General features: G+C 48.3%; 2 protein-coding genes across 8 annotated transcripts in view; both read right to left on the bottom strand.

The window, feature by feature from the left end:
- The window catches only part of CMTM7 (CKLF like MARVEL transmembrane domain containing 7), a 120,895-nt gene extending 117,585 nt beyond the window's left edge, over positions 1–3,310 (bottom strand). For all 6 annotated transcript variants that reach the window (XM_069561318.1, XM_069561317.1, XM_069561320.1 and 3 more), the window contains exon 1: positions 1,665–3,310. In XM_069561318.1, the coding sequence (XP_069417419.1) occupies positions 1,665–1,823 (159 nt within the window). In that variant the 5' untranslated portion in view covers positions 1,824–3,310. The remainder of the gene's footprint in view (positions 1–1,664) is intronic.
- A 7,644-nt stretch (positions 3,311–10,954) lies between these two features.
- The window catches only part of CMTM8 (CKLF like MARVEL transmembrane domain containing 8), a 95,362-nt gene continuing 80,868 nt past the window's right edge, over positions 10,955–25,448 (bottom strand). The window contains exons 3-6 of one of the 2 annotated variants that reach the window (XM_069561325.1): positions 21,343–21,418; positions 17,747–17,920; positions 12,819–12,935; positions 10,955–11,237 (exon numbers count right to left, since the gene is read on the bottom strand). In XM_069561325.1, coding sequence (XP_069417426.1) covers positions 11,154–11,237; positions 12,819–12,935; positions 17,747–17,920; positions 21,343–21,399 — 432 coding nt within the window. In that variant the 5' untranslated portion in view covers positions 21,400–21,418 and the 3' untranslated portion in view covers positions 10,955–11,153. The remainder of the gene's footprint in view (positions 11,238–12,818; positions 12,936–17,746; positions 17,921–21,342; positions 21,419–25,448) is intronic. The other variant, XM_069561323.1, reaches the window with a different exon arrangement.

Raw genomic sequence — 25,448 nt, 5'->3', positions numbered from 1 at the left:
TGGTCTCTGCGTAGTAACATGACCATGGCGAAGGCAACTTCACGCCCAGGGGGTCTGCTCAAACCCGCCTGCAGCCACAGGGCAGTCCCCAGGGAAGGAAGAAGGCGTAAGAACCCTCTGGGCACACAGAGATGCAATTCTCCAAGTCTCTGTTCTCTCTGGGGCATAGGGCCATCACTGTCACCTGCAACTTGGCCCAAGGGCCAAAGGTAAGAGGCTAGTTTAGGAGAGGAATAAAGGGGTGGTTTCTCTTCTCCCCTGTCTGTGTCTATTAAACTTATGGATGGCTCTGACCCCAATCTTTGTCCACTAATCTCATCATTCAGCTCCTGATACACCTTCCAAGGCTCCCATTCATCTTTCTTAAGGATGAGGCGGTAGGTTGCTGCTCCCAAGTCGCTTCAGTCGTGTCCGACTCTGTGCGACCCCATAGACGGCAGCCCACCAGGCTCCCCCGTCCCTGGGATTCTCCAGGCAAGAACACTGGAGCGGGTGGGGAGGTAGGTACGTCCCCTCTATTTGGCTGATCAGATTTCTTAGCCTGAGCCCCCCAAAATGCCTCACTCAAAGCCAACACAGCTGTGCCTGATTTATTTTGGTTAGTAGCTACAATACTTCCACTTCCTAATTTTTAGTCCATCTAGATGCTCTTCTTTGAGAAAAGGGAACTCAGTCCCTCTTCCCTTCAGTTCTGGCCTAAGCAGGAAACCAGAGTCCCCTCCACGCGCCCTTGGCCCCCAGAGTAACAGAGCTGTGGACGCCTGCGAGGCTCTCACCCTGTGTCCAGGCAGCCCGGCCTCTGGGTCCGTGACCTTGCGTATAAGCCCCATCCCTCCCTCCTTGCAAAACCACCACTTTCCCCCCTCTACCATTCTCACTGCAAACATTATCTGGAGTGGAATCACAATGAGCCCGGCCGAGTTTCCAAACACATCAGACAAACGTGAAAGGTGTTTCAGGCTTAAAAATTGTGAGGAAGAAAAACTTGGGAAGAGAGAGAAGAATGGGGAACAGGCCGGGCAAGGTCTGCGCTGCTGGAGGGCCCGGCCTCGGTCCCGCCCGGCTCCCTTTCCGGAGATGCCCGCTCCTCACAAAGCACAGAGGCCTCCCGAGTGACCGCTGCCGTCCAGGGGCCCCGAGGGCAGGCCCTCCCTCGGGAGTCGAGGGGCAGGGCCCGGGACAGCTGCCCCAAGGGTCCCCCACCTTCTGCCCCCGGAAGGCCGGGCCGCGGACCCCGCGCTCGGGCGAGGCCGCTCCGGTGGCAGGAGGCCCAGCGGCGCGGGGTTAGCGAGGAAACCGCGGCGGCCAGAGAGCTGGAGGCGGCCGGCTTCCGCGGCCTGAGCGCCGCCCCCCGGCACTCCCCACCCCCTGGCGGGTCCGAAGCGGCGCGGCCCGAGAAGAGGAAGGAAGGCGCTCGGAACTTTGGCCGTGGCTTCTTGCGGCCCCAGGCAGGCGGACCCCGCGGAGCGGCTGGAGGAACTGGGAGCCCGGAGCAGGGCCGGGGCGCGCCGAATTCCTCGCCGGAGGAAGCCCCTCCAACGTGACCGGGGCGGCGCGCGACCCCGCCCGGGGCGCGATGCTCCCGCCGCGGGCGCGCCCCCTCCCGGACCCCGCCCTCCGCGGTCTCCCCGCGGGACCCCGGCCCGCGCCCCGGCCTCCCTTACCATCTGCGCCACCTTCAGCATCGCCGCGTGGGTGCGGGGGTAGACGGGGTCCAGCAGCCCCTCCGAGGAGCTCGCGCCCAGCGGCCCCGCGCCGGCCCCGGCTCCCGGGGCGCTGCCGCTGCTGCACGTGGTGCGGACGAGCCCGGCTGCGTGCGACATCGCGCGGCCCTCGCCCGCGGGCTGCCTCCGCCGGCGGAGGGCAAGGGCCAGTACCAGAGGGCGGGGCCTTGTGGGGCGGGGCGGGGCCTGTGGGCGGGGCGGGGCCTTGGTGGGCGGGGCGCACGCGCCCCGGGCCCGCTCGGAGGACGCCCACCCAGCCTCGGCTACACTGGCCGGCGCGCAGCTGAAAGGCGGCTGTAGCCTCCGCCCTTGGGGAGGCGCGGAAGTTGAGCTAGAGGGGGCCGAGGGAAGCGGATGCCCCGAGTATTAGCCTTTCCGAGGTGGGCGAGGCCGGGCACAGCTGGTCTGAGCCTCCTGGGATCTGGTGTGGGCGAGGCTGCGGATGTGTGCTGAGGGCTCTTGAAGTGTAAACTACACTCACTGAAATGCCCAAGCCTTCCGTGTTCAGCTCTGTTAATTGTTCTGTGTGTGAATGTACATCTGTGTAATCACCGCCCACGGGGGAAAAGTTCCATCGTGCTCTTTTCCCACTTCCTGTCGCTATAGATTCGTTTTGCTTCTTCTCGGATTCGATAGACTTGACATAATATTCTCATTTTTTCTGGCTTCTTTCACTCGACAGGATGCATCGAGATAAATCCCATTTTACCCTATAAAGCTGTGACCATTCTGGTGAAATTTTTTTGGCGGTCAGAAGCTCTCATTTCTATGTGTGTGGGGGCAACTATCAATGGGTTTGCTGGGTCACAAAGTGAGCACAGGTTTCTCTCTATAAGAAGCTGTCAAACCGCTATCCAAGAGAGATGCTGTTTCCTGCGTTCTGGGTTATTTTTTAAACGAGCAAGCAGGATCACTGAAAGGAAATGGTATCAGTCATCAAACCACGAAATGTTTCCACACAACACAAAATCCTACCTCATGAGATCACTGGATGCCAGTGCTAACTGTTGATAAGTCCTGATAATTTCTTCAGTTGGACCATGTGGTATGCGGAACCTTAGTTCCCCAACTAAGATCCCGGGCCCCCTACAGTGGGAGCTTGGCATCTTAACCGCAGGACCACTGGAGAAGTCCTTTGATAATTCTAGAAAGTAGGGATAACTCATGAAATCTCTGCTTTGCCAAGTCTGCCAGGTGATTCTACTGAACGCTCAAGTCTGAGAACCAGTCATTGCCAAAGCTGAAGCATTCGGGGATTCGTGACACCACGTTCTCTACTTTCGTGTACGCTAGGAAGTTTTCATGGCCGAAGAAAGAAACTGCCTCCAATATCTGTTTTCTGTTTAGACGACAGTCATGGTGCCTGGTACTTCCGTTTCATTCTCTAAAACAAAGGTAACCGCACCTCAGGGCTGCTGTGACAATGTGACAGCTATGCAGGTGCTCTGTGACAGCTTCAGATGCCCCGGGCACGAAGCTGACATCGCATGTCATTTTCTATACAGTTTCACATCTTCGCTTCTGTGCTTTTCCAAGGGGTCACAACACACTGTGGAGACGACGTGAGGTCTTTGTTGCTGTGAAGGCTTCAGGGAAGCAAAAAAAGAAACGCACTGGATTACTCTTCCTTCCAGGGGCCACCAATCTCCTAAATCAGTGATTTTCGATCTGTGTTCCCAGCATCACCTGGGAACTTGTGAGAAATGCAAATTCTCACCGCTTCCCCTCTCCATCTGCCCAGACCTGCTGAATCAGAACCTCCGGGTATGAGACTCAGCAACCTGTGTTCTGGCAAGATCGGCCCTCAACCTCCTACATGAATCAGATGCATTTCAGAGTTTGTGAACCACTGTCGTTTCCAAGTCCAGTGAAGCCGAGACTTGGCTGGGTTTCCCTGCCGCTGGCCCACATGCCACCCAGCCTCGATCAGACGTAATCACTGGTGGTGGCCCATTCTGTGTTAATCATTTTATCACGATCACTTAAAAGCCTGAGCGACAGGGACTACCCTGGTGGTTCAGGGACTGAAACTCCATGTTCCCAATACAGGGGACCCGGGGTTTGATCCGTGGTCAGGGAACTAGATCCTGCATGCCACAACTGAGAGCTAGTGCAGCCAAATAAATTTTTTCTTTTTTAAAAAGCTGGAGCGAGAGGCTTGGCCGCACAAGAGCCGTCTGCTGATCTGGAGTGTACTTGACCTGTGGCCAAGTACACGGAGATGTCTACACAATGTGATGCCCTCTTGGTGAGAAGGGCTGCCCCCTGGGGAGCAAGGGGTTAGGTGAGTGCACTCACAAGAGTGAGGGGGCCCACTAACTTGGCTATAGTCCATGGGGTCGCAAAGAGTCGGGCACATCTGACCACAGCACAGCCATGCAGCCCAAGAATAACTGTGACTATCAAACAGGTCAGATCAATTTCTCTGTTCTATTAAATTAAAATTAAGTCTGAACAGAAATGCTCACTGTGTATTCTTTTTTTTCTAGGAAAAACAAAGAAATTTAAAAATCACCCCATGATCCTTTACAATTAAGCTCTGAATCATACCACAATTTCCTGTTAGAAATTCCTCACAAAGACTTTTTCGTGGCAGCATTGATGTTTTTTGTGTGTGTATAGCTTTTTTTTCTTCATTCTATGTATTTAAAGAGACAGCACTTTAACAACTAATTTTCAATTTCGTAATCAACCTACCAACCACAGTTCAAGCACAGCTTAAAAAATGTGTTAAAAATACAAGTGTCAGTCGCTCAGTCGTGTCTGACTCTTTGCGACCCCACAGACTTTAGCCTACCAGGCTCCTTGATCCATAGGATTTTCCAGGCAAGTGTACTGGAGTGGGTTGCCATTTCCTTCTCCAGGGGATCTTCCTGGCCCAGAGAAATACAAAGTTAAATCATTAATGATGGTGCTAGCCAATTCTGATTCTGAATAAACTTGGGTTGTACTGCATTCATTTATAAAGTTTCATTCAGTGATTTATTGACCCATCATTCTCCTACTGGTAGGGTTTTAGGCTAATTTACTTTTTTTCCTATTATACATAAGACCAGGATTAGCATCTTTGGGCATGAATCTTAAGACTCCTAAGAGAAGGATCCCCAAATCAATGGGAATGAATATTTTTAAGACTCTTCATATATGTGTGTGTGTATTTTTCACCTAGTTCCTTTTCTCACAGTATAGCTGTTTTCTATCCACTAGGCTGGAGGAGCTGGAGGTTCAGCCGTGTCATCATGAAGTATCTTTCCATCTTTATCTTTCTTCCCGTTGCCTTCATCCCATGGCTGGCTCCTCCTCATGGTCACAAGATAACTGTCAACAACTTCCCGCTTGTACATTGCCTCGGAACTCCCCAGCAAGCCTGGGTCACATGCTCCTGCCTGAGCCAGTTGCTGCGGCTAGGGTGGGATGGGCTTAGCCCTGGCCACACGCTCCATCCCAGAGCACAGTGGAGCTGGCTTTCCCGGAAGTCGCTGGGGTGTAAGTGAGCGGTGTGGATACTGAAAAAAAAATTAAGGGCAGTCAGATGACAAGAGGAAGATGCTGAGGACGCAGCGGCAAGGTCTGCAACATCCTGACTTAACTGCTACTCTGAATATTCTAGAAAAGAAGTCTGCCACTGACACGAAACACACCTTCCAGATGGAATGAGTGAATGCCTCAACTTTCCTGCCACTCACCTTAAGTTTCTGAAAAGTCATCACCTCTGGGTTGCCAAGCACTTTCCCTCAAACCTGATACTCTTTTATATACACCAAATACTTGTTTACTTTTAACAATAGATATTCTGATCTTTCCCGTTGCCCAAAAGTCACCAGCACCGGGAAGAGTCACCTACCTTCTTTAACCTCTGTACACTTACAATTCACTTCGGCAGCAGAACGTAGCCAGAATATTTATGTAACACCAAGTCAGGAAATATTTCCCAGGTTGCTCTTTCAGTGCGCACCTGTGTGTATTTAGGCCAATATGGGCTTTCTTCGGAGATCGGGCAGGTTTGGTCCTGGACCATAACAATAACGAGTCACACAAATTTTTTTGGTTTCTCGGGGCACATAAAAGTTCTGTTTATACTATGGCCTATTATTAGCATTCTGTCTAAAAAACAATGTACATAATTTTAAAAATATTTTTCACTAAAAAATGCTAACAATCCTCTGGCTTTCAGCAAATCATAAGCTCTTTGCTGGTAGAGGGTCTAGCCTGGATGTTGATGGCAGCTGATTGATCAAGGCGGTGGCTGTTGAATTTTGGGGTGGCCGTCTTCTTCTTAAGATAGGACAACACTGAAGTTTGCCTCATCGATGGACTCCTTTCACAAATGATTTCTGCACTTGCTAGTGTTGTTTGATAGCTTTTACCCATCGATATTCTTTCAGAAGTGGAGTTAGTCCTCTCGAATCCTGCTGCTGCTTTAGCAGCTGAGTTTATGTAATATTCTAAATCCTCTGTTCTCATTTCAACAGTCTTCATAGCATCTTCACCAGGAGTAGATTCCATCGCAAGGGACCACTGCCTTCTCTCCTCCACAAGCGACTCCTCATCCACTAGTTTCATCAGGAGAGGAGAGGCAGCAACCCAGCCCCTGCTGTTGGTTGGCTCGTTTTCGGCTGCTTCACGGCATGTGGGATCTTCGTTCCCCGAGCAGGGATCAAACCTGGGCCCCTCACACTGGGAGCTCGGAGTCTTAACCACTGCCAGCCAGGGAAGGCTCCAGGCTCCACTTCTAACTGGCTCTCCCGCCCTTCCCTCCACATCCGCAGTTACTTCCTCTGCTGAAGCCTCGATCCCCCAAAGCCCTCCACGACGGCTGGAACCAACTCTCTCCAAACTGCTGGCAACGTGGCTCTTTTGACCTCTGCTTATGAATCACGAATATTCTAAGTGACACCAGTTGTTAAAAAACAGTCCTTTCCAGAAGGTTTTCAACTGACTTTGCCCAGATCTGTCAGAGAAATCACCATCTACAGCAGTCAAAGCCTTACAAAATGTATTTCTTCAATAATAAGCCGAAATGACTCCATGATCCACAGGCTCCAGAACAGGTGTCGTGTTAGCAGGCATGACAACATTAATCTCGTGTTCATCTCCACCAGAGCTCTTGGGTGACCTGGTGCCTCATCAATAAGCAGTCATATTTGGAAAGGAATCTTTTTTTCTTTTGAGCAGTGCGTCTCAACGGTGGGCTTAAAGTAGCCAGTAAACCATGCTGTCAACAGAGGCGCTGTCATCCAGGCTTTTGTTTTTCACTGGCAGAGCGCAGGCAGGGTGGATACAGCATAACCCTTAAGGTCCCTGGGGCTTCCCTGGTGGTTCAGCCGGTCAAGAATCTGCCTGCATGGTGGGAGACCCGGGTTCGATCCCTGGGTTGGGAAGATCCCCTGGGGGAGGAAATGGCAACCCACTCCAGTATTCTTGCCTGGAGAATTTCACGAGCCTGATGAACTACAGTCCATGGGATCGCAGAGAGTCAGACACGACTGAGCGACTAACACTTTCACTTTAAGGTCCCTAGGATTTTCAGAATGGTAAATGAACACTAAACTTAAAATCACCAGCTGTGTTTCACCCCTAATGACAAAGTCAACCTGTCCCTTGAAGCTTTGAAGCCAGGCATTGACTTCTCTCCAGCTCAGAAAGTCCCGGATGGCATCTTCTTCCAATAGAAGCCTGACTTGTCTACATTGAAAATCTGTTATTTAGAGTGGCCACGTTTATGAATTATCTAGATCTTCTGCACAACTTGCTGCAGCTTCTACGTCAGCACTTGCTGTTTCACCTCCAACTTTAAAGGGATGGCTTCTTTCTTCAAACCTCATGAACCAAAAAAAACAAAAACAAAAAAAAAAATAAACCTCATGAGCCAACCTCTGTTAGCTTCAGACTTTTCCTCTGCAGCTGCCTCATCTCTCTCAGCCTTCCTAGAATTAAAACGAGTTATGACCTAGCTCTGGATTAGGCTCCCCCCCCCCAGCCCCGCTTCAAGAAAAGTGGCTGTTTTGATCTTCTTTCTACACAGACCCCAAAAACTTACATATCAGCCATTAGGCTATTTCCCTTTCTTATCATTCTTGTGTCCACTGGAATAGCACTTTTAATTTCCTTCAGGAACCTTTCCTTTGAATTTGCAACTTGGCCGTTTGGCACAAGAGGCTAAGCTTTCAGCCTGTCTGGGCTTTCAACATGCCTTCTTCATTAAGCTTAATCATTTCTAGCTTTTGATTTAAACTGAGACACATGGACCTCTTCCTTTCACGCGAACACTTCAGAGGCCATTGCAGGGTTATTAACTGGCCTAATCTCAATACTGTTGTCTGAGGGAACAGGGAGGCCTATAGAGAAGGAGAGAGATGGGGAATGAGCAGTCGGGACACACACATTTATGGATTAAAGTCATCATCTTATATGGGCACGGTTTGTGGCACCTGAAAACAAATAGTAACATCAAAGATCACAGATCACTGTAAGAAACATAATAATGAGAAAGTTTGAAATACTGGGAGAATTACTAAAATGCGACACAGATATGAAGTGAGGAAATGCTACTGGAAAAATGGACTTGATCCACATAGGGTTGCCTCAAACCTTCAGTTTGTCTAAAACACGGTATCTGTAAAGTGAAGGGCAATAAAATGAGGTGTGCCTGGATTGTTTTTTTTTCCTGTGAAAATCTCTTTTCAATTTAAGAATTGTCTAGGGAACAGAAATTCAGACTTTTAAATTGATTTCCTAGCCAGGGCTGCATCTTCAGTTAGTGTTGTTAAATGTCTGTGCAGAGATAGCTTGTGTATTTAACATGCTTGTGCACTGGTACCCTGTGGGGGGTCTCCTATGAAGGGAGAATTTAAAAATGTACAAAGGTAACTGATGCCAAACATTCTTGCCTCTAGATTTTTTTAGTTTTAAAATATTGGCTAAACATTTACCTTGTGGGGCTAAGAGTTGGAAATAGCCATAGAGAGAAATTAAACCCCTAAAGCATTTCATTGATTTGTCATGAGTGGGTAAATACATTAAATGAAACCCGCCCCCCTCAGTTCTATGAAAGAGAATGTGATGGTGCTGGGAGGGCTAAGACGACAGAGTGTAAGCACATTCTACTGTACTTGGAATAATATTTCTCATCCCCAGAAAACTACTCTTCTTGTTATGCGGGCTCTGTTGCATGTGGCTTTGCTTTTTTTATTCCTTCTTTTTCCAGAGAAAAATTAAACCCAGCTCAAAACTTCCAGCTTCAGCAGAGAATCATTTTGTTGTCTAAAAATTCACACTTAAAAATTATTGACGAACAAAGTCAGCACTCAAAACAAGAAATAAGAACTTCCTTTCAGCTAAAAATAAATGCTTTTTGTTTTTTGGGTGGTTTTTTGGAGGTGAACTTTCAAGGCAACGCTAAGGGTCATGCTCTTGAAAAGTCACAAATAGAGACGAGAAGGCAAGTCCCCCACACCCCGCATGGACAGAGATGAAACACTGATCTCTTGAAATAGATCCCTTGAAATTGATCCCTTTGGTGCTGCCAGTTTAGGAAAGGTCCACAGTTGGTTGTAGTCTATTTGGCGGCTATTTCAAGTTGGCTAACGAAATCTTTTACCCCAGAAGTTACTTCCTATAAATGTGGCCATGGTTGTAGAAATCACACACACACACACACACACACACACACACAGATCATAAAAACAGGCTTCTTCCTCATGACAGAAACAGACCTCTCAGGTTACAGTTTTTCTGCCTTTCAAGGAGGCTTACCTGCAATACAAAGTACTTAAAAATCCACCCGGTAATGTGAGATAATGTAAAAAAAAAGAATATATATGCTTATGTATATGTTAAAGTGTATCACTCGCTGTGCACTTAAAACACAACACTGTAAACCCACTGTATTTCAATTTAAGAAAAATGGATACACAGAAGGTATGCGGAAGGTGAACAGGCTTCTGCGAGTGTGAGAGGGAAAGATGGAGAGAGGTGGTGCACACACCCTGACTAGTTATTTCAGCTTTTCCTGCAAAATCAGCAAGTCGCAGGCTGTCCGGGTGATGCCTGGGAACAAAACTCCAGGAAGCGCGCGGGCAGCTCCAGTCAGCTGCAGGTGTGAGCTGCAGAACCCGAAGCATCAAGACTACAGGTGGGACTCAGACAGGCTTCCCGTGCCCCACACCCCCTCCCTCCTGGTGTCCCCTCCCCACAACCACTTTGGACCCACAAGCCAGGAACATTCTTCACTGTTCCTTTCAAAGGTCTGGGGTGGGTGTCATTAGACACTGGAGAAATCCCAGCTCTCCTTATACAGGGAGTAATCAGAGGAACAGGGAAACCAGCACAAACAACACGCAAGCGAAAGAAATGGCTCCGCCACACGAGCAGAACGGCGGGGGCCACGGGGCCGCATCCAGAGTGTTCGGCTGAACCCGCTCCTGCTCACCAACTACACCAGCGTTTCTGTGGCTTTCTGTTTTTCAAAAGAGGCTCAGTTAGAAAAATCACTGAAGATACACTGCCGTGCCAGCAAGAGACATCCTGCCCGAGAACACTTCCTCTGAGTGCACATCTGCCTCCCAAACGGGCATCGTCCCACTGTCTCCTAAGACCTGATAAGAATGTTACAAACTATTCAGGCTGGAGCCTAGAGATTTGGGACCTTTGGGTCACACATGTTCCGCTCAATGTGGTACTTCTGTCTCTGGGGTCAGCAGGACGGTTTTAAGGCACAGGCAAGTAATTTTTCTTTTAATGGTTACGGGTTTATTTTAATCAGTGTTAGAAAAACCAACCAGCAGCGCATCAGCCACTGTGCTCAGAGCATCGCTTAAGGGGAGCTCATTACTAAGCTGCAAGGTTAGTGGCCGTTAGATGCTTTTGGTGCCAACCGGTCGGCGTGTGAGAATCATGGATGCCAATGACCCCCAGGCTTGGGGAGATGGATCGCTCTGACACACTGGCCTGTGTACAGTGTCTTCCAGCAGTATCAACCCTGGGCAGCTCCCTGAGGGTGAAGAACTCCTGGCAGCCCCCAGCCTCAGGCTTCAGCGAAAGGCCTCCTTTCTCGCATGAGACACCATGCCACCCTCAACTCTACAACATTTAGTCAAAAAAGAATCTAGCATTTTTAAAAGTTTGGTTGATGAACTTGATGCATTCTTCCTATCAGCAGTTCATCTCTCTCTATATCACCTAAGAAACTAAGGTCTGTGAAGACAGCAACAAGACAGTGAAGACAGTCATTAGAAGCTACAGCAAATAAGTATCCAGTTTAATTGTAACAAACCAGTGTGAGCAAATTTAACTAAGTATATAAAAACATTAGTTAAATACAAATCTCTGGAAATTTACATTATACCTACAGGTTTGTTTTTGTTTGTTTGTTTTACAGTGAGTCTTCCTCCCCCCCCCCCACCCCCTTTTAATTTTCAAAATGGTGAATCACTGTATGGTCCTGGATCTCCAAGCTATAAAACTGAAATATGTGTTTCCAGCGTAGCAGATGGTGACCAGGAAGGCGAAGAACTGGAGAAAACAAAACACAGTAGAAAGGGGGTTTAGAATTCATCCCAATTAGCAAAAGCTACCACTTCACTTCCATCGAATAACGTACTGACCGCATCCCTGGACTCCAAGTTTTCTCGTCTAAAACCGCTTTACTGGTTCAATTACCTTCCTTCTGGAATGGATTTGGGCTGTTTTTCTTTCTTGGAACTATCTGGGAAGCCTGCAGCTTTACTCCAATCCCCTGCCTTCCTCCAGGGGATCTTCCCAACCCAGAGATCGAACCCGTGTCTCTTCCATCTCCTGCGATGGCAGGAGGGTTCTTTGCCACTAGCGCCACCTGGGACGCCTATATATATATCTCTCTATATATAGATATGTATTCTTTCTCATATTTTTTTCCATTATGGTTTATCACAGGGTATTGAATATAGTTCCCTGTGCTATACAGTAGGACCTGGCTGTTTATCCATCCTATAGCTAATAGTTTGCAACTGCCCAGCTGAGTCTTGCTATGTGCGTTAACTACAACAGACCGTGATTTTTAATCTCATGTAGACTCATGCCGTTTATCTTCTAATAGGGTAAAGCACCCACTCCATCCTTACCTGGAGAATCCCATGGACAGAGGAGCCTGGTGGGCTACACTCCATGGGGTCACAAAGAGTCAGACATGAATGAAGCAACTTGGTATGCATGCATGCAGAGATTTTGAAATATAAGTTTAAAGCACTGGTGCAATAAACACCCATGTATCACCCGTCAGCTTTAACATCACCCTGCTGGCCTTCCTGTCTAACTGACCACTCCCCCTAACACTTCTGATGCTGATGAAATATTTCAAGGCCAATCTCAGAGAAACTTTTAAAGTTAGTTTTTTAAATTTGAAAAATACACATGATTCAAAAATACCAACAGTACAGGAGTACATGAATTAAAAAGCAGAAGCCTCTCATCCCACACCCCTCATGGACCATCACAGTCCCTGGAAGGAACCTCCGCTAGGGTTTATCCCTCCAGGCATCGTTAGGGTGTAAACAACAATTTCTACTTAAACAGAATCCTAGAGTGCTCATCTCTGTCTCTCCCCAAACTGATGCTGTAGGCAGCAGAATTATTCTTAGAACGCCTCAAATGATTTTTCTCCCACAGATACTTGTTTTGTTCCAGAGTCTGGGTTCCACTCCAGTGCACTATTTCAGCCTCTTCACACTCCAGGCCATCAAGAGGCCCCATGATACTCCAAGCAGAAGTTCAATGCCAAAGAGCCCCCCCGGCAGGTGATGCTTTTCCCTACAGGTGATGTGTCCTCAGTCACCCAGTCACGTCCAACTCTTTGTGACCCCATGGACTGTAGCCACAAGGCTCCTCTGTCCATGGGATTCTCCAGGCTATAACACCGGAGTGGGTTGCCATTTCCATCTCCAGGAGATCTTCCCGACCCAGGGATCAAACCCGCATCTCCTGTGTGTCCTGCACTGGCAGGCGCTTTCTTTACTGCCGAGCCACCTGGGAAGTTCTGCAGGTAACTTTGTCCTTTTCCCTCTGATCCGCAGCCGGCCTCGGGGAGGAGGAGACCCCCGGGATGACAGGCGCACTCACCGACGAAGCTGCCCAGCTGTTGAAGTTGTGACTGTCTCTCTCCGGGGAGACGGAAGATGCGTCCACAATAGCAGCTGAGAGGTATAAGGCGAAGGCACTGCCGTTAAACCACAGGCCCTGGGAAGCAGAGGTGCAGAGTGTTTAGGGAGCCTGGGAAGGTCTGGGCACCCCCAGACCCCAGAAGCAGCTAGAATCGCACTTGGCAAGGCGCTCATGCGGACGCAGGAAGAAGGCAGGGGACAAGGCTAATGAGAAGGCGGCTCCTTGGCGCCTAGGGGTCCCTTCTGCATGCTACTTCTCCACTCACACAGGCATGAGGGCTTGCAAAGGGCTCCTCAATGAGAGCAGCAGATAAAACGTCCCAACTAGAGGCCAGACACGCCTGATCTTTATTGGCGTCTAGTGGCAGTACATGAAATTTCCAAAATTTGGCTGCGAACATCTCCAAAATGGGGGAGCTGAGACAGAAACCCAGATTTCTGGATTCTCCAGGGAGGGGGGAAAAGCCAACAACAGAAGACCTAGAGATTCTGGGAACACAGCTTATTTCTAGTTGAAGAATATTCTGCAGTTGTTTAAGTCCGTGGGTCTGGGTGGCAAGGATTCCACACTCTCTGAGTTTATACTCATTTGTCTGACCTTCTGGTCTCCTCACACGTGTGAGCGTGCAGCTCCTGATGTGAAGGGGTCTCCTGGCTGCTGGCCAGGGTTCTAATTACTTCTCGGGCAGAGAAACACCCCGAGCAGGATGCTGGCAGAGAAAACCTGCTGGGTGGAAGTCGAGAGACATGGGCCCAGATGTGTGTGAACCTGCGCAAAGTCAGGAGGCTTCAAACCTCAGCTTCTTTATGGTAGAATGGGGATGGGACATGCCTCATGATGACAAATTCTGAAAATGCAAATCAGAGCATTTTAAAACCAGGGAGTTTCAGAAGGAAGCATCATTAAACAAGTGAAAAAAAAAAGTAACATTACAGGCAATGTTTTAAATCTTTAATGTTTTAGATCAATGAAGGAATCTTAGGCTTGGAGGAGAGAGAGACTAGTAGATGCTCTAGGCTGAAGGTCAGCAAGATAAAGAATCCTGACTAGCAGTCAGCAGAACGAGACTTGGAGCCCCTTCAGAAGTGTTTAATCACTTTGTTGCTTCAAGAAAGACCATCGCCTCCCCGTCAGGGCTGCTCACCCATGTGTGAAAAGGCCAGAGAAACTCAAGTCTACCAGTTTTTTTTTTAACTTTTTTGCCTGCACCGCTCACAACATGTGGGCATCTTAGCTCCCCAATCAGGGATTGAACCCGTGCCTCTGCACTGGGAGCTCTGAGTCTTAACCACTGGATCTCCAGGGAGGTCTCCTACCTGCCAGTCTTTATGTAAAAAGTTTTGCTGGAGCACAGTCATGCTTGTTCATTTACTAAGTGTCTAAGGCAGCTCTCCCACAGTAAGCGGAGCTGAATGACTGTGACAGAGAAAGTTTGCCAGCCTCTGGTCCAGAGCATCGGCTTGGAACTGAGACTTGGGCAGAGGTGGAAGTCAGGGTCCTGCCCATTCCCACATCTGGACCACTGGCTCCCATGTTACCTTTTCCAGGCTCATCTTCTTCCCAGCACTGAAGCGTCTTCCTCGAGACCTGGTTCAAGACTCCTCTTCCTCCAAATCAGCTTTCCTTAAATTTCCCCAACTCACTGTGATTTGCCCTCACCTGGATCCCCTGTGCCACAGCCTGGGGTGGCAGCCTTCCATGACTCCCTCAACCAAACGAGGCAGTCTTCCCCGCTCCTGCCTGGGAAGCAGGGTGCCACCTCCCCCACGGCTACCTCCACTGCCCCAGGCATGTGTGGGATCACTATGGACTTGACTCTCAGAAACTACACCCGGTTCTTGAAGGTCTTCATGGGGAATCCTCACTTTTGTTTCTGGGTAAACAGGTGGGAGTCAGTCAATCTGCTCCCCCAAATACAGATGTGGGCATCCCACTCGGTACATCCCCCCACTTTAGTATGTATCACACAAAGTGCTGGGATGGTTAGTCTGATGTGGTAACTTATGCTGGTACACTATTCTGGATGTGCATCAAGGTGTTTTTAGATAAGATCGATGTTTGAATCAGTAGACCAACCGGGTAAAGCAGACGGCCCCCGCCAGTATGGGTGGGCCGCACCTAGTCAGTAACGGCCTAACTCCAAAGAAAGGCTGGCCTTCCTGTGAGTAAGAGGGAACTCCTGCCAGACTGCCTTGAGCTGGGACCGCCAGTCTTTGTTCCTGCTTTGGGACTTCAACTGAAACTTCAGGTCTTCTTGGGTCTCAAGCCTGCTGGCTTTTGGATTAGAATTTACAACAGCAGCTCTCCTGGTTCTCAGGCCTATTAGCTCTCCTGGGCCTCCAGCTTGCTGTCTGCAGGTCTCGGGATGTCTTGGGCTCCATAAGCCCATGAGCCGATTCTTGGAGCAAATCTTTTTATATAGATAAACATTCTATTACTTCTATTTCTCTAGAGAACCCTGATGAATACAGAATTTGGGGCAGAGAGTTGGATACAGATTTTGGAACTAGAATTAACAAGAAAAACTATGACCAACCTAGACAGTGTGTTAAAAAACAGAGACATTACTTTGCCAACAAAGATCCGTCTAGTCAAAGCTATCGTTTTTCCAGTGGTCATGTATGGATGTGAGAGTTGGACCATAAAGAAAACTGAGTGCTGAAGAACTGATGCTTTTGAATTGGGGTGTTAGAAAAGATTCTTAAGAGTCCCTTGGACTGCAAGGAGATCCAACCAGTCAATCTTAAAAGAAATCGACCCTGAATATTCATTGGAAGGGCTGATGCTGAAGCTGAAGCTCCAAATACTTTGGCCACTTGATGCAAAGAACAGACATACTGGGAAAGACTGAAGGCAGGAGAAGGGGGCAACAGAGGATGAGATGGTTGGATGGCATCATCGACTCAGTGGACATGAGTTTGGGCAAACTCCAGGAGATGGTGAAGGACAGGGAAGCCTGGTGTGCTGCAGCCCATGGGGTCACAAAAAGTTGGACACAACTTGGCACAATTTAGTTGAATAATAATCTCAGTAGAAGCCATGAATAAGTAAGGGATTATACCAGTAGGAACACTTCCAGTTTGAACAGAAGGGGATGGAGATAGGCCAGAATGAAGGAGGGGAGCTGAACTTGGATTCTGCAGGATAGAACCACAGAACTATATGACTGTGACGCAGCTTTATCTTTCACAGAAATAGAGGCGATTCAGAGATCATCAGGCTGGCTCTCCTATCATGGGCCCACTGGGCAGGCTGGTTCCCCCTCAGTTTCAAAGGGTGGGGCTACCTCTCTGGTTCTGTGATCCAGCATGTCCCCCCCAGTGTCCCAGGGGGAGGGACCCTGCAGAGGCACTGGGGTGACAGTGCTCTCCCGATGGATCCAGAAGATACCGCACTGAACCAAAAAGGATTATTATGGAGCCTTAAGATCAGATGGAATTTGCCTGGTAACTTTCCGGGCTTGCTGGGGACCTGTCACGCCGTCCTCCGTTCCTATTTCTCCCTTTTGAAATGGGAGTGTCTGTCCCATCACTGTATTTTGGAAGCACTCAACTTGCCTGGTTTCACAGGTTCATAGCTGGAGAGAAATTTTGCCTCAGGGTGAACTGTACCTCAAGTCTCACCCATACCTGACACAGATAATATTTAAAGGAGACTTTGGCTTGAGTTGCGGGGGGCGGGGGGTTGCTTTTTAAGCAGGATTAGCACCTGCTAATCTGATTCGCAGGTCTGATTTATCTTTATTTTTTATTTATTTTTATGTGTGGCATGAAGGATCATAATTCCCTGATCAGGGATCAAGCTCATGTCCCTGGCACTGGAAGCACCAGGTGCTTTCCTGGAGCACCAGGAAAGTTCCTAGACTTTGGACCTAGATTTTAGTTGATGCTGGAATGAGTCTGAGGGATGCTGAGATGGAATGAATGCACTTTGCCTGTGAGATGGGTGTGATTTGGGTGGGCAGAATATTATGGACTGAATGTTTTTCCCCCAAATTCATATGCTGAAGCTCTAACCCTCAATGCGATAGTATTCAGTTAGGGGCCTCTGAGGTATTTAGGGTCAGAGGAGGTCATGGGGGTGAGGTCCACCTGAGAGGGTTAGCACCCTTCTAAGAAATGAAAGGGAGTTCACATCCCCTCTTCTCTCTCTGCCATGTGAGGACACAGCAAGACTGGCAGGCACCTGCAAGCCAGGAAGAGGGCTCTCACCAGAAACCAACTCCACTCACACCTGATCCTAGACATCTCGCCTCTAGAACTGTAAGAAATTTCTGTCACTGAACGTCTAGGGTATTGTTCTGGTGTCCAAGCAGACTACGGTTCTGTAATCCATACGTTTTTTCACCTATCCATGGCCCGCATCTCTGGACTCTGTGTTTCCCTTTGTTATCCTGCATCCCGCATGGAGTCGGGACCACAATCCAGTCACTTTTGCCCTCTCCTACTCCCAAATATGAGCACACCTAGTTGTTCTAACAGCATCTTTCATTTTTCATTCTAACTCTTTGCATCTCAATATCAAAGAGCTAAAGCCATGGCATCAGAAGGGGCTGGAAGGGCGAAAGATCTGCTGCGGCTGTGCCCTGACCCACCTGTATCCAGGGGTCACTGTTTATTGAGAATTAATGAACCAAGAGGTTACGCAAGAGAACAGAGCTTCTCTTGGTTCAGTCTTCTGAGGACCGCTTTGCTACTTTGCCTAAAAGGAATTCCTGGACCTTCCAACATGATGCTCCACACTCAGGTGTGAAACACCGGTGCTGGGCTCTCCCTGGCTTTGCCCTCTGCTTTACCGGCATAGAGACAATCGCAAATTGACTGGAGGACTACACTCCACCCCACCTAAGGGGCAACGGACAGGAAGAACACTCGTGGTTTGCTTACCACCGTGGTCCAGGGCACCTGGGGGATCCTGGTGTAGGTCATCGTTAGGTAGATGATGAGGAAGAAGACGGTGAGGACCCAGTAAAACACAGCTACGAACATGACCCAGCCAAAGGCAGGGACCCGGAAGTACTCCGTTCCAGCGATGAGCGTCCACACCAGCAGTCCCAGAACCTGTCAAGCGGGAGAGGCAGTGGGAAGGAAAAGGGAGATGGAAGAGAAAATAAAGGAGGAGGAGGAAGTGGACACAGGAAAAAACCAATTAGACAAAGTGTCAACTACAACTTTCATGCATACATATGGAAACATGTAACAAATGTGACTGGGGTGGGGGTGCAAATTCACATTCCCGCAAACACCAGAAAGGTAAAATGAATGAGCAGAGCAGGCTGCACAGAGACCAGGGCAAACGGGAAGCCCATCCATGCCCTGTCTCTGCCCAGCTCCCACCAACTGCTGTGGGCTGGTTTTCTTGATCTTTCTCCCTGCCTACCCCCAGGAGAACACAGAAACTCAAGTTTGTACATGCTGATAATCTTGATTTTTAAAGGCCAGCCCTGGAATTCCCTGGCAGTCTGGTGGTTAGGACTCGACACTCTCACTGTGAGGGCCTGGGCTCAATCCTTGGTCAGGGAGCTGAGATCCCACAAGTCTCAAGGTGCAGCATGGAGGCATGCATAAATGAATGAATGAATAAATTAATCAACAAATGTTAGTGCTAATAAAGAGGGACAAAACAACACACATCTGTGGCTGGAATCTGTTCCCGACACCTGTCAAGGGGACAAGAAACAAACCGGGGGTTTATTCCAGCAAGAGTCACCCAGCTTCACTGTTGCTGCAGGGCAGGGCGAGCCCGAAGCTCTGTCCTGTCAGCACTGAGTGGAGAAAGGCTGCTGACCCGTGCTGTGGGGATGCCTGGTTCTCAAGGAGGAAGGCCACAACCAAGTGTCCATCTCCCGCCCAGCCCTTCCAGGGCCCAGGAGGACTTCATTCCTGAGTCACAGGAAAGCTGGCCTCTAAACCCTGTCCCCAGGAGATAGCATCAGGTGTCCGCGGTGGCCGCTGGCTGCGTATGACTCAGAGCAAGAAGCTTCCTTCCTGTCTCAGCTCTTTCTGTGGGTGTGACACAAAACGGACTCCGATCTCTCTGGTCACTCGGCCTCGACACCTGAGCACCTACCACGGGCTAGGCTTCCTGCTCATGGGCCCCGAGGACAGGGCCAGGCAGGAACCGAGCCGATCTGCTCATGCACCACTTAAGAGTCTCATGAGGGGAGATATACGAACAGTCAGAATCGTGAACATGCTATGAAGGAAATAAAGGGTGTGAGCAGAGTCTCTAACGGGGCTGTGAGCTTGTGGGCAGGAACGGCAAGTATCAGAGGGGCCCATGCTGAGGAAGAGCCTGAAGACCCACTAAGAGCTACGCAGACGGCTGGGCGGATGCTGTCCCAGGCAGAGGGCATGATGTGAGCAGACAGCTGCAAGGGAAGGGCCTTCTAGAACCTGCAGAAAAGTGTAGGACATGGGTACAAGACATCAGAAGGCTTGGCGATGGTCAGATTCTGTGGGCCAGGACACCTAAGGACTTCGGACTTTATCCTACGAGCTAAGGGAGGGTTTTGAGCAAGACAATGATATGAACAGGTTAAGTTTTTGTTAAGATCACTTTGGCTGCATGGCAAGAACGGGCATGTAGGTGGCTGGGTGGTGGGGTGGAGAGACAAATTCAGAGACTGTTGTATTAATCCAAGTGGAAGAAGAAGACAATGTGTTTAAGATTAAGACGCTGGTGAGTACTGGGAAGTGAATGAGTCAAGGCAAATTTCAGGAGTCAGGACCTTCACGGATTTGATGGACTAGGTTACAATAAAGAGGAATTACACCCAGGTCTCTGGAAAAACTCCCCAGTGGATTAGGGTGTCACCTTCTCAGCCGAAAAGATGAAATACAGGAACAGGTTAACAGGGCTGACCTGGGCTCAGGTTACAACCTGTCCCATTGGAGCGAGCCTGGGACCTCGGGATGGGATTAGAAGTGGTTGGTCCAGGGGAAGAGCTCAAGTTCTGCTTTAGGAAGGAAGACTTCCTGTGAGCATCACTTAGCATCACTAAGACAGGTTTCCAGGGGAACTTGAAAGTGCTCCTGGAGACAAGCCCACGTCCCTGTCCAAGTCTGGATGTCTGCATGGGAGAGCAGAGAGTAGACTCTGAACACTGCTACTTTCCCTCCTTGGAGCTGAAAGTTGAGCTTCTTTTATCTGCCCAATGTCATATGTGAATCTAAAGAAGCGTTTACGTACTTTGGGGCTCACACCTGTGGCAAAGGAATTTACTGAAAGCGAAGTATCAAACAGGATGAAATTCCAGAAAGTGTTAAGACTCACACCCCTGGGGTTATGGTCCAGAATTCACCATAACTGACAGGTAACCTACACACACAGATGTGACATTCCACTGTATCAACAGGACAGGTAACACATGTCACCTGGCATGGCAGGACCTGAAATAACATCAAGGGCTTCTTGATTCAAACTGAAGGGGTGGGAAGGGTCCTTTGTTGAGGACACACCCAGGAAATAACCATGGGAGGGGCCACTGCTAACAGGGCTGGTGTCTCTCCAGGAGAGACAAGGGTTTGAGAGTTGCCAGGACAAGCTCATATCCAGCTGCTGCTGCTGCTGCTGCTGCTAAGTTGCTTCAGTCGTATCCGACTCTGTGCGACCCCATAGACGGCAGCCCACCAGGCTCCCCCGTCCCTGGGATTCTCCAGGCAAGAACACTGGAGTGGGTACAAGGGCTTAACTAAGAGCTCTTGACTCTGAATGTGAAAATGTTTTTCATTATTAAAAGCAAGTGAGGTCCACTGTCCAGAGATGCTCTGTCTAACGTGCTAGCAGTGGTTATCTTTTACAGACAAGGACGATATCTCTAACTGAGCTGTCTGTCAAAGAGTAGGAATCTTTGACCCAAGATCTCATCAGCAAACACAGGGAAAGAACTGTCAAGAAAAGACAGTTTTTTTGAAAATTGTCTTCAAGAAAATTCCTATGCAAGTGAATTTCTTGGGCAACTGAAACACACTCAGAAGCAACTTTTGTCTCTCACTATAACCAACGCTGATGAAAACCACTCTACAAAAATGCTCATCTCCTGGTGTGTGTGTGTGTGTGTGTGTGTGTGTGTGTGTGTGTGTGCGCGCATGTATTTAAGACAAGCTCTACATCTTTATTTGCTTAGACTTCAAAAATACTGTTTGTTTTTCACTGACAAGCATTATTTAGACTAACACGTTTTTTGGAATGGTAAATCTGAGACCTAAAAAAAACTTTTGAAAGTGATAAATGCAGGCAAAAATAAACATGGCAATAGATGAAACATATATAAAGCACACAAAGAAGTTCTAACCTCCAGCTACCAGTTGTAAATTCTCAAGAGAAACCAACATAAAAATTTTATGTCTACCATTCTTAGCTTCTTCCGCTTGCATTTATCACTGTCATCACCACCTGCAAATCCTTTTCTTTTTCCTTTAAAAAATATGGATCACTCGGTATATGGTGCCTATAACTTCTGTCTTTCGGTCAGCCGTACCACGGAGGCCCTCCTTCCAGATCTACGCCAATTCTTAACAGCTGCCCAGTTTTCCATAATTCATGGGACCTTCTCCCTATGGAGAAAAATTTAAGTTGTCACCTTTATGCTTCTACAAAACATGTCCAGGAAACATTCTTACAGAATGTATACCCCTGCAAACCCAAATTCCCGGATAATAGTCTTAGAAATGCAATTTCTAGGCTATTTTAAGCTTCAGAGGTACTGTCAAATTAGCCATCAAAAATCTTGTGCTAACTCATCTTCTCATCAGAGCATGCCTGCTCTTCCTTTCCAACCTCATTAAATGCCCAGGTCTTAAATGATTAAAAACCTGATTTTAAAAAGAGAGAGAGAGAGAGCTCATGTTTTGCCTTTCACTGCTTGGCTGAAGTACAGCACAGAGAAAAGTGCACAAACCCTAAGCGAACAGATCCACGCATCTTCACAAACTGGACTAACCTGCATCACCAGCATCCATCTCAAGAAACAGGGCACCTGGGGGCTCCGCCCTCACTCCTAGTTAACTTCTTCCTTCCTCCGAGGGGAGCAAGTCCCCCGGTTTCTATCATCCCTGGTCTGGAACTTCAAAGACATGGAACCTTACCGTCTACACCCCCATGCGTGGTTTCTCTCACTCAGCAATGTGAGGTTCATCCACGACACTGACCACCGTGTTTTCACAGCACCGGTTCTCAAACATCAGAGAATCACCTGAAAGGCTCATTAACCCTCAGGTGAAGAGGCTCCGTGCCCGAGGTTGTGCTCAGTAGTAGATCTAGGAAGGGACCTGAGCATCTGTGTTTCTAACAAACTCCCAAATGGTGCTGTTGCACACTAAGAACCCCTGACGTACAGTCTCCTTCTTATTTTAGCTCGCATCTTCCTGATCAGTCGTGAGGAGGGAAGAGCATCTTTCCAAAGGCTTATTAGCCACTTCCAGTTCTGATTTCCTGATATTTGTACCAAATCATGTCCTTACTGATCTGCAGAAATCTTTACATAGCAGGAACAGCAACACATGCAGCAATCTTTTCCATGCAGTTTACTTTTTAAACTTCAGTCTTCAGTCACGTGAGTGTTTAAAATTTTTACACAATCGATAGGTCACTCTTTGAGCCTTCTTTTATTCCTATGTGCTTAGGATAGGGCTTCCTCAGAACCCATATCATAAAAATATTCTGATATTTTCTGAGAGCTTTGTGTGTTTGCTTAATCTTTAAACAGACTAGAACAGAGTTCTACAGATGGGGTGAAGAAGGTCCAATTTTATTTCTTTCTCACAGATGGTCAGGTGATCCGTCATCACATACTGGTGACGTCTCATATACTGGGTCAGCGGCGTCTCATATTCTGGGTCAGCAACGTCTCATATACTGGGTCAGTGTCTGAAATCTTTATTCTGTCCCACTCATCTGTACCGGCTGCTATGTGCTGTGCTCAATCGCTCGCTCAGTCGTGTCCAACTCTTTGTGACCCCAAGGACCTTAGCCCACCAGGGTCCTCTGTCCGTAGGATTTTCCTGGCAAGAATACTGAAGCTGAATGGCACTGAAACACGTACAATATACAAGAAACGAAATCGCCCCTCCAGGTTCGATACAGGATGCCCGGGGCTGGTGCACTGGGATGACCCAGAAGGATGGTACGGGGAGGGTGGTGGGAGGGGGGTTCAGGATGGGGAACACGTGTACACCCCTGGCGGATTCATGTTGATATGTGGCAGAACCAATACAATATTGTAAAGTAATTAGCCTCCAATTAAAATAAATAAGTTTAAATTAAAAAACAATACTGAAGCTGGTTGCCATTTCCTCCTCCAGGGGATCTTCTCGGCCCAGGGGCTGAACCTGCATATCCTGTGTCTCCTGCACTGGCAGGCAGGTTCTTTACTGCTGAGCCACCAAGGAAGCCCCATCACCTCCACCTGGCACTGCCATGCCAGTGCCAATTCCTATAGCTTTGGCGTATATTTTAGGTTTTGGGGGAAAGATGTCAAAATGAACACGTGAATCTAATTTTGTTCCTTTCCCAAACCCTGTTAAAACGTTCATCAGAATGAGATGAATAGGAAAGGAGACAAAAGTAACATATTTTTTTGAAGCTTGGATGAATGTCCACCTAGAAGGGGCTCCCCCGAGTACCAAAGCACAATGGATGAAAACAGCCTCAACTGAGGTTCAGCATGAAATCTTAGAACCTCAGGTGCAAAGATGCTTCGAACGACCAAAGACCCACCAAGGATCAGAAACCAGAATGGCTTTTCACTTTTCCAAAAGCAGACAGGATGTTAGAAAATAATGACAAATGGTTTCAGATGGGAAAGTGATTTCTAACCTAGAAATGACCCAGGAAAATTAGCAATGAAGAGCAAGAGGCAGACACTTTTTTTTTTCCCCAGATCCGCAAGTCTAAAGAAATCCACCTTCCACACATTCTTTCTCAGGAATCTACTGAAGGATATGACCCAACAAAAATGAGGGCATAAACTCTAAAAGAGGAACAAAAGAATAAGCCAACAGAACTCTGGTAAGCCCCCAGAGGAGGAGAAACCTAGACATGATAGGCACCCAGGCACAGACGGTAACCAGGTAGATTGGAGCCAAGTGACTCAAAAGACAGGCACAGTGACGGCCGTCAGCACCGCGCTGAATGTTATTTTCCCTACTTTTTCACCTGGTGAGACTACTAGGGAACTTGCTCCACCCCAAGTGAGGGAGGAAGCCAAGAAAGAGGACGATAAGGGATCCAGAGAACAAGACATTAAGGAGTTTCAAGGTGAAGGGAGATCCCCCCGAGAAATTTGTCCAAGTGAAAAATGAGAACTCATTGTCTGATGGGACTGGCTTCCGGGAGACATTACTGAAAAGCTATTGGACAAATGTGAGAACAATTAGCTACAAAGACAAGTGAGCAAATTTTTAAAAATTACGCATGTTACTGACTTCAGTGAAAAGCAAAAGAAACTAGAGGAGTTGTTTGCAGTTGCCAGTTCGCTCTAATACGCAACTCTCACATTTACACAGAGATGATAATGAATATTGGATACTGACCCAAACAAATGATAACAAGGAGGAGGAAAGCAATAGGGATGGGACTTCCCTGGTGGTCCAGCGGCTAAGACTCTGAGCTCCCAATGCAGGGGGGCCTGGGTTTGAATCCTGGTCAGGGACTTAGATCCCACCTGCCACAACTAAAGATCCCACATGCTGCAACTAAGACTCGGCACAGCCAAATAAATAAATGTTTAAACAGAAAAGCAAGAGATGAAGCAGTGAACTGAATTCTTCAGTTACTACCTTGAGGAATAAGATTCCTTGCCCCATCCCCACTCCCACCCACAAAAGGTACCAGATATCCGGGTTTTTCTATGAAGAAAACTTTTTTTATGTTGAAAGCCTTCCACCTGGTGACCTCTTGAGGCTGTCACTGAGCCCGGCTGCGTGTACTCACCCGTGCACAGCTTCCATACCCCATGTCCTGCGAACCAAGGAAACAGATGCCTTAGGTTTTGAAAAATGACACTGAGTTTGTCCATAAGGACTCTCCTGCCTGTGAAGCCTCTGGGCCTTGTGACAGCTGTTCTGCTGCAGAGAGGAGTTCAAAGGGTCTCGTTTATTCAAATGTCTACGGGGCGTCTCTTATGAGCCAGGGCTTTTTCTAGGCACTACGGGCTGGCTGCTTTCTTTCTGACTTTAGCCTGGAACCAGCATGATTACCATCTGCCTTTCCATCTTCAAAATAGATAGGTGACTTCTGATGATGAACTAGGCTACCCTGAGAGCCATGTGCCAGCTGTTTCCAGCTGCCTTTGCCCCTCAGAGCTGCGCTGATCCAGCAGGTGAGCTCAGCACACCTCTGAAATACCTCACTGGGCTTGCGATCGCTTACCATATTGACTCCCTGCAGTAAGGCAGCACTGGAGACCAGCTCCTGCAGAGTCACTCTTACGTGTCCCGCAAGGAGAGGCCCGCACAGTGTGACTATGCTGAGTGGTGTCCTCTTGCTGCGTCTAATACCACACACATGTGACAAGGAGTCAATCAAAAAGTTCCCTGAGCGTGCCCTGGTGGTGTCATGCTGAGTTGAAGCAGACATTTCTGCCTC

This window comes from Ovis canadensis, chromosome 19 (genome assembly GCF_042477335.2).
Source record: "Ovis canadensis isolate MfBH-ARS-UI-01 breed Bighorn chromosome 19, ARS-UI_OviCan_v2, whole genome shotgun sequence".
Lineage (NCBI taxonomy): Eukaryota > Metazoa > Chordata > Mammalia > Artiodactyla > Bovidae > Ovis > Ovis canadensis.
The sequence above is the reverse complement of the archived record's forward strand: the minus strand, read 5'-3'. Positions and strand labels throughout refer to the sequence as shown.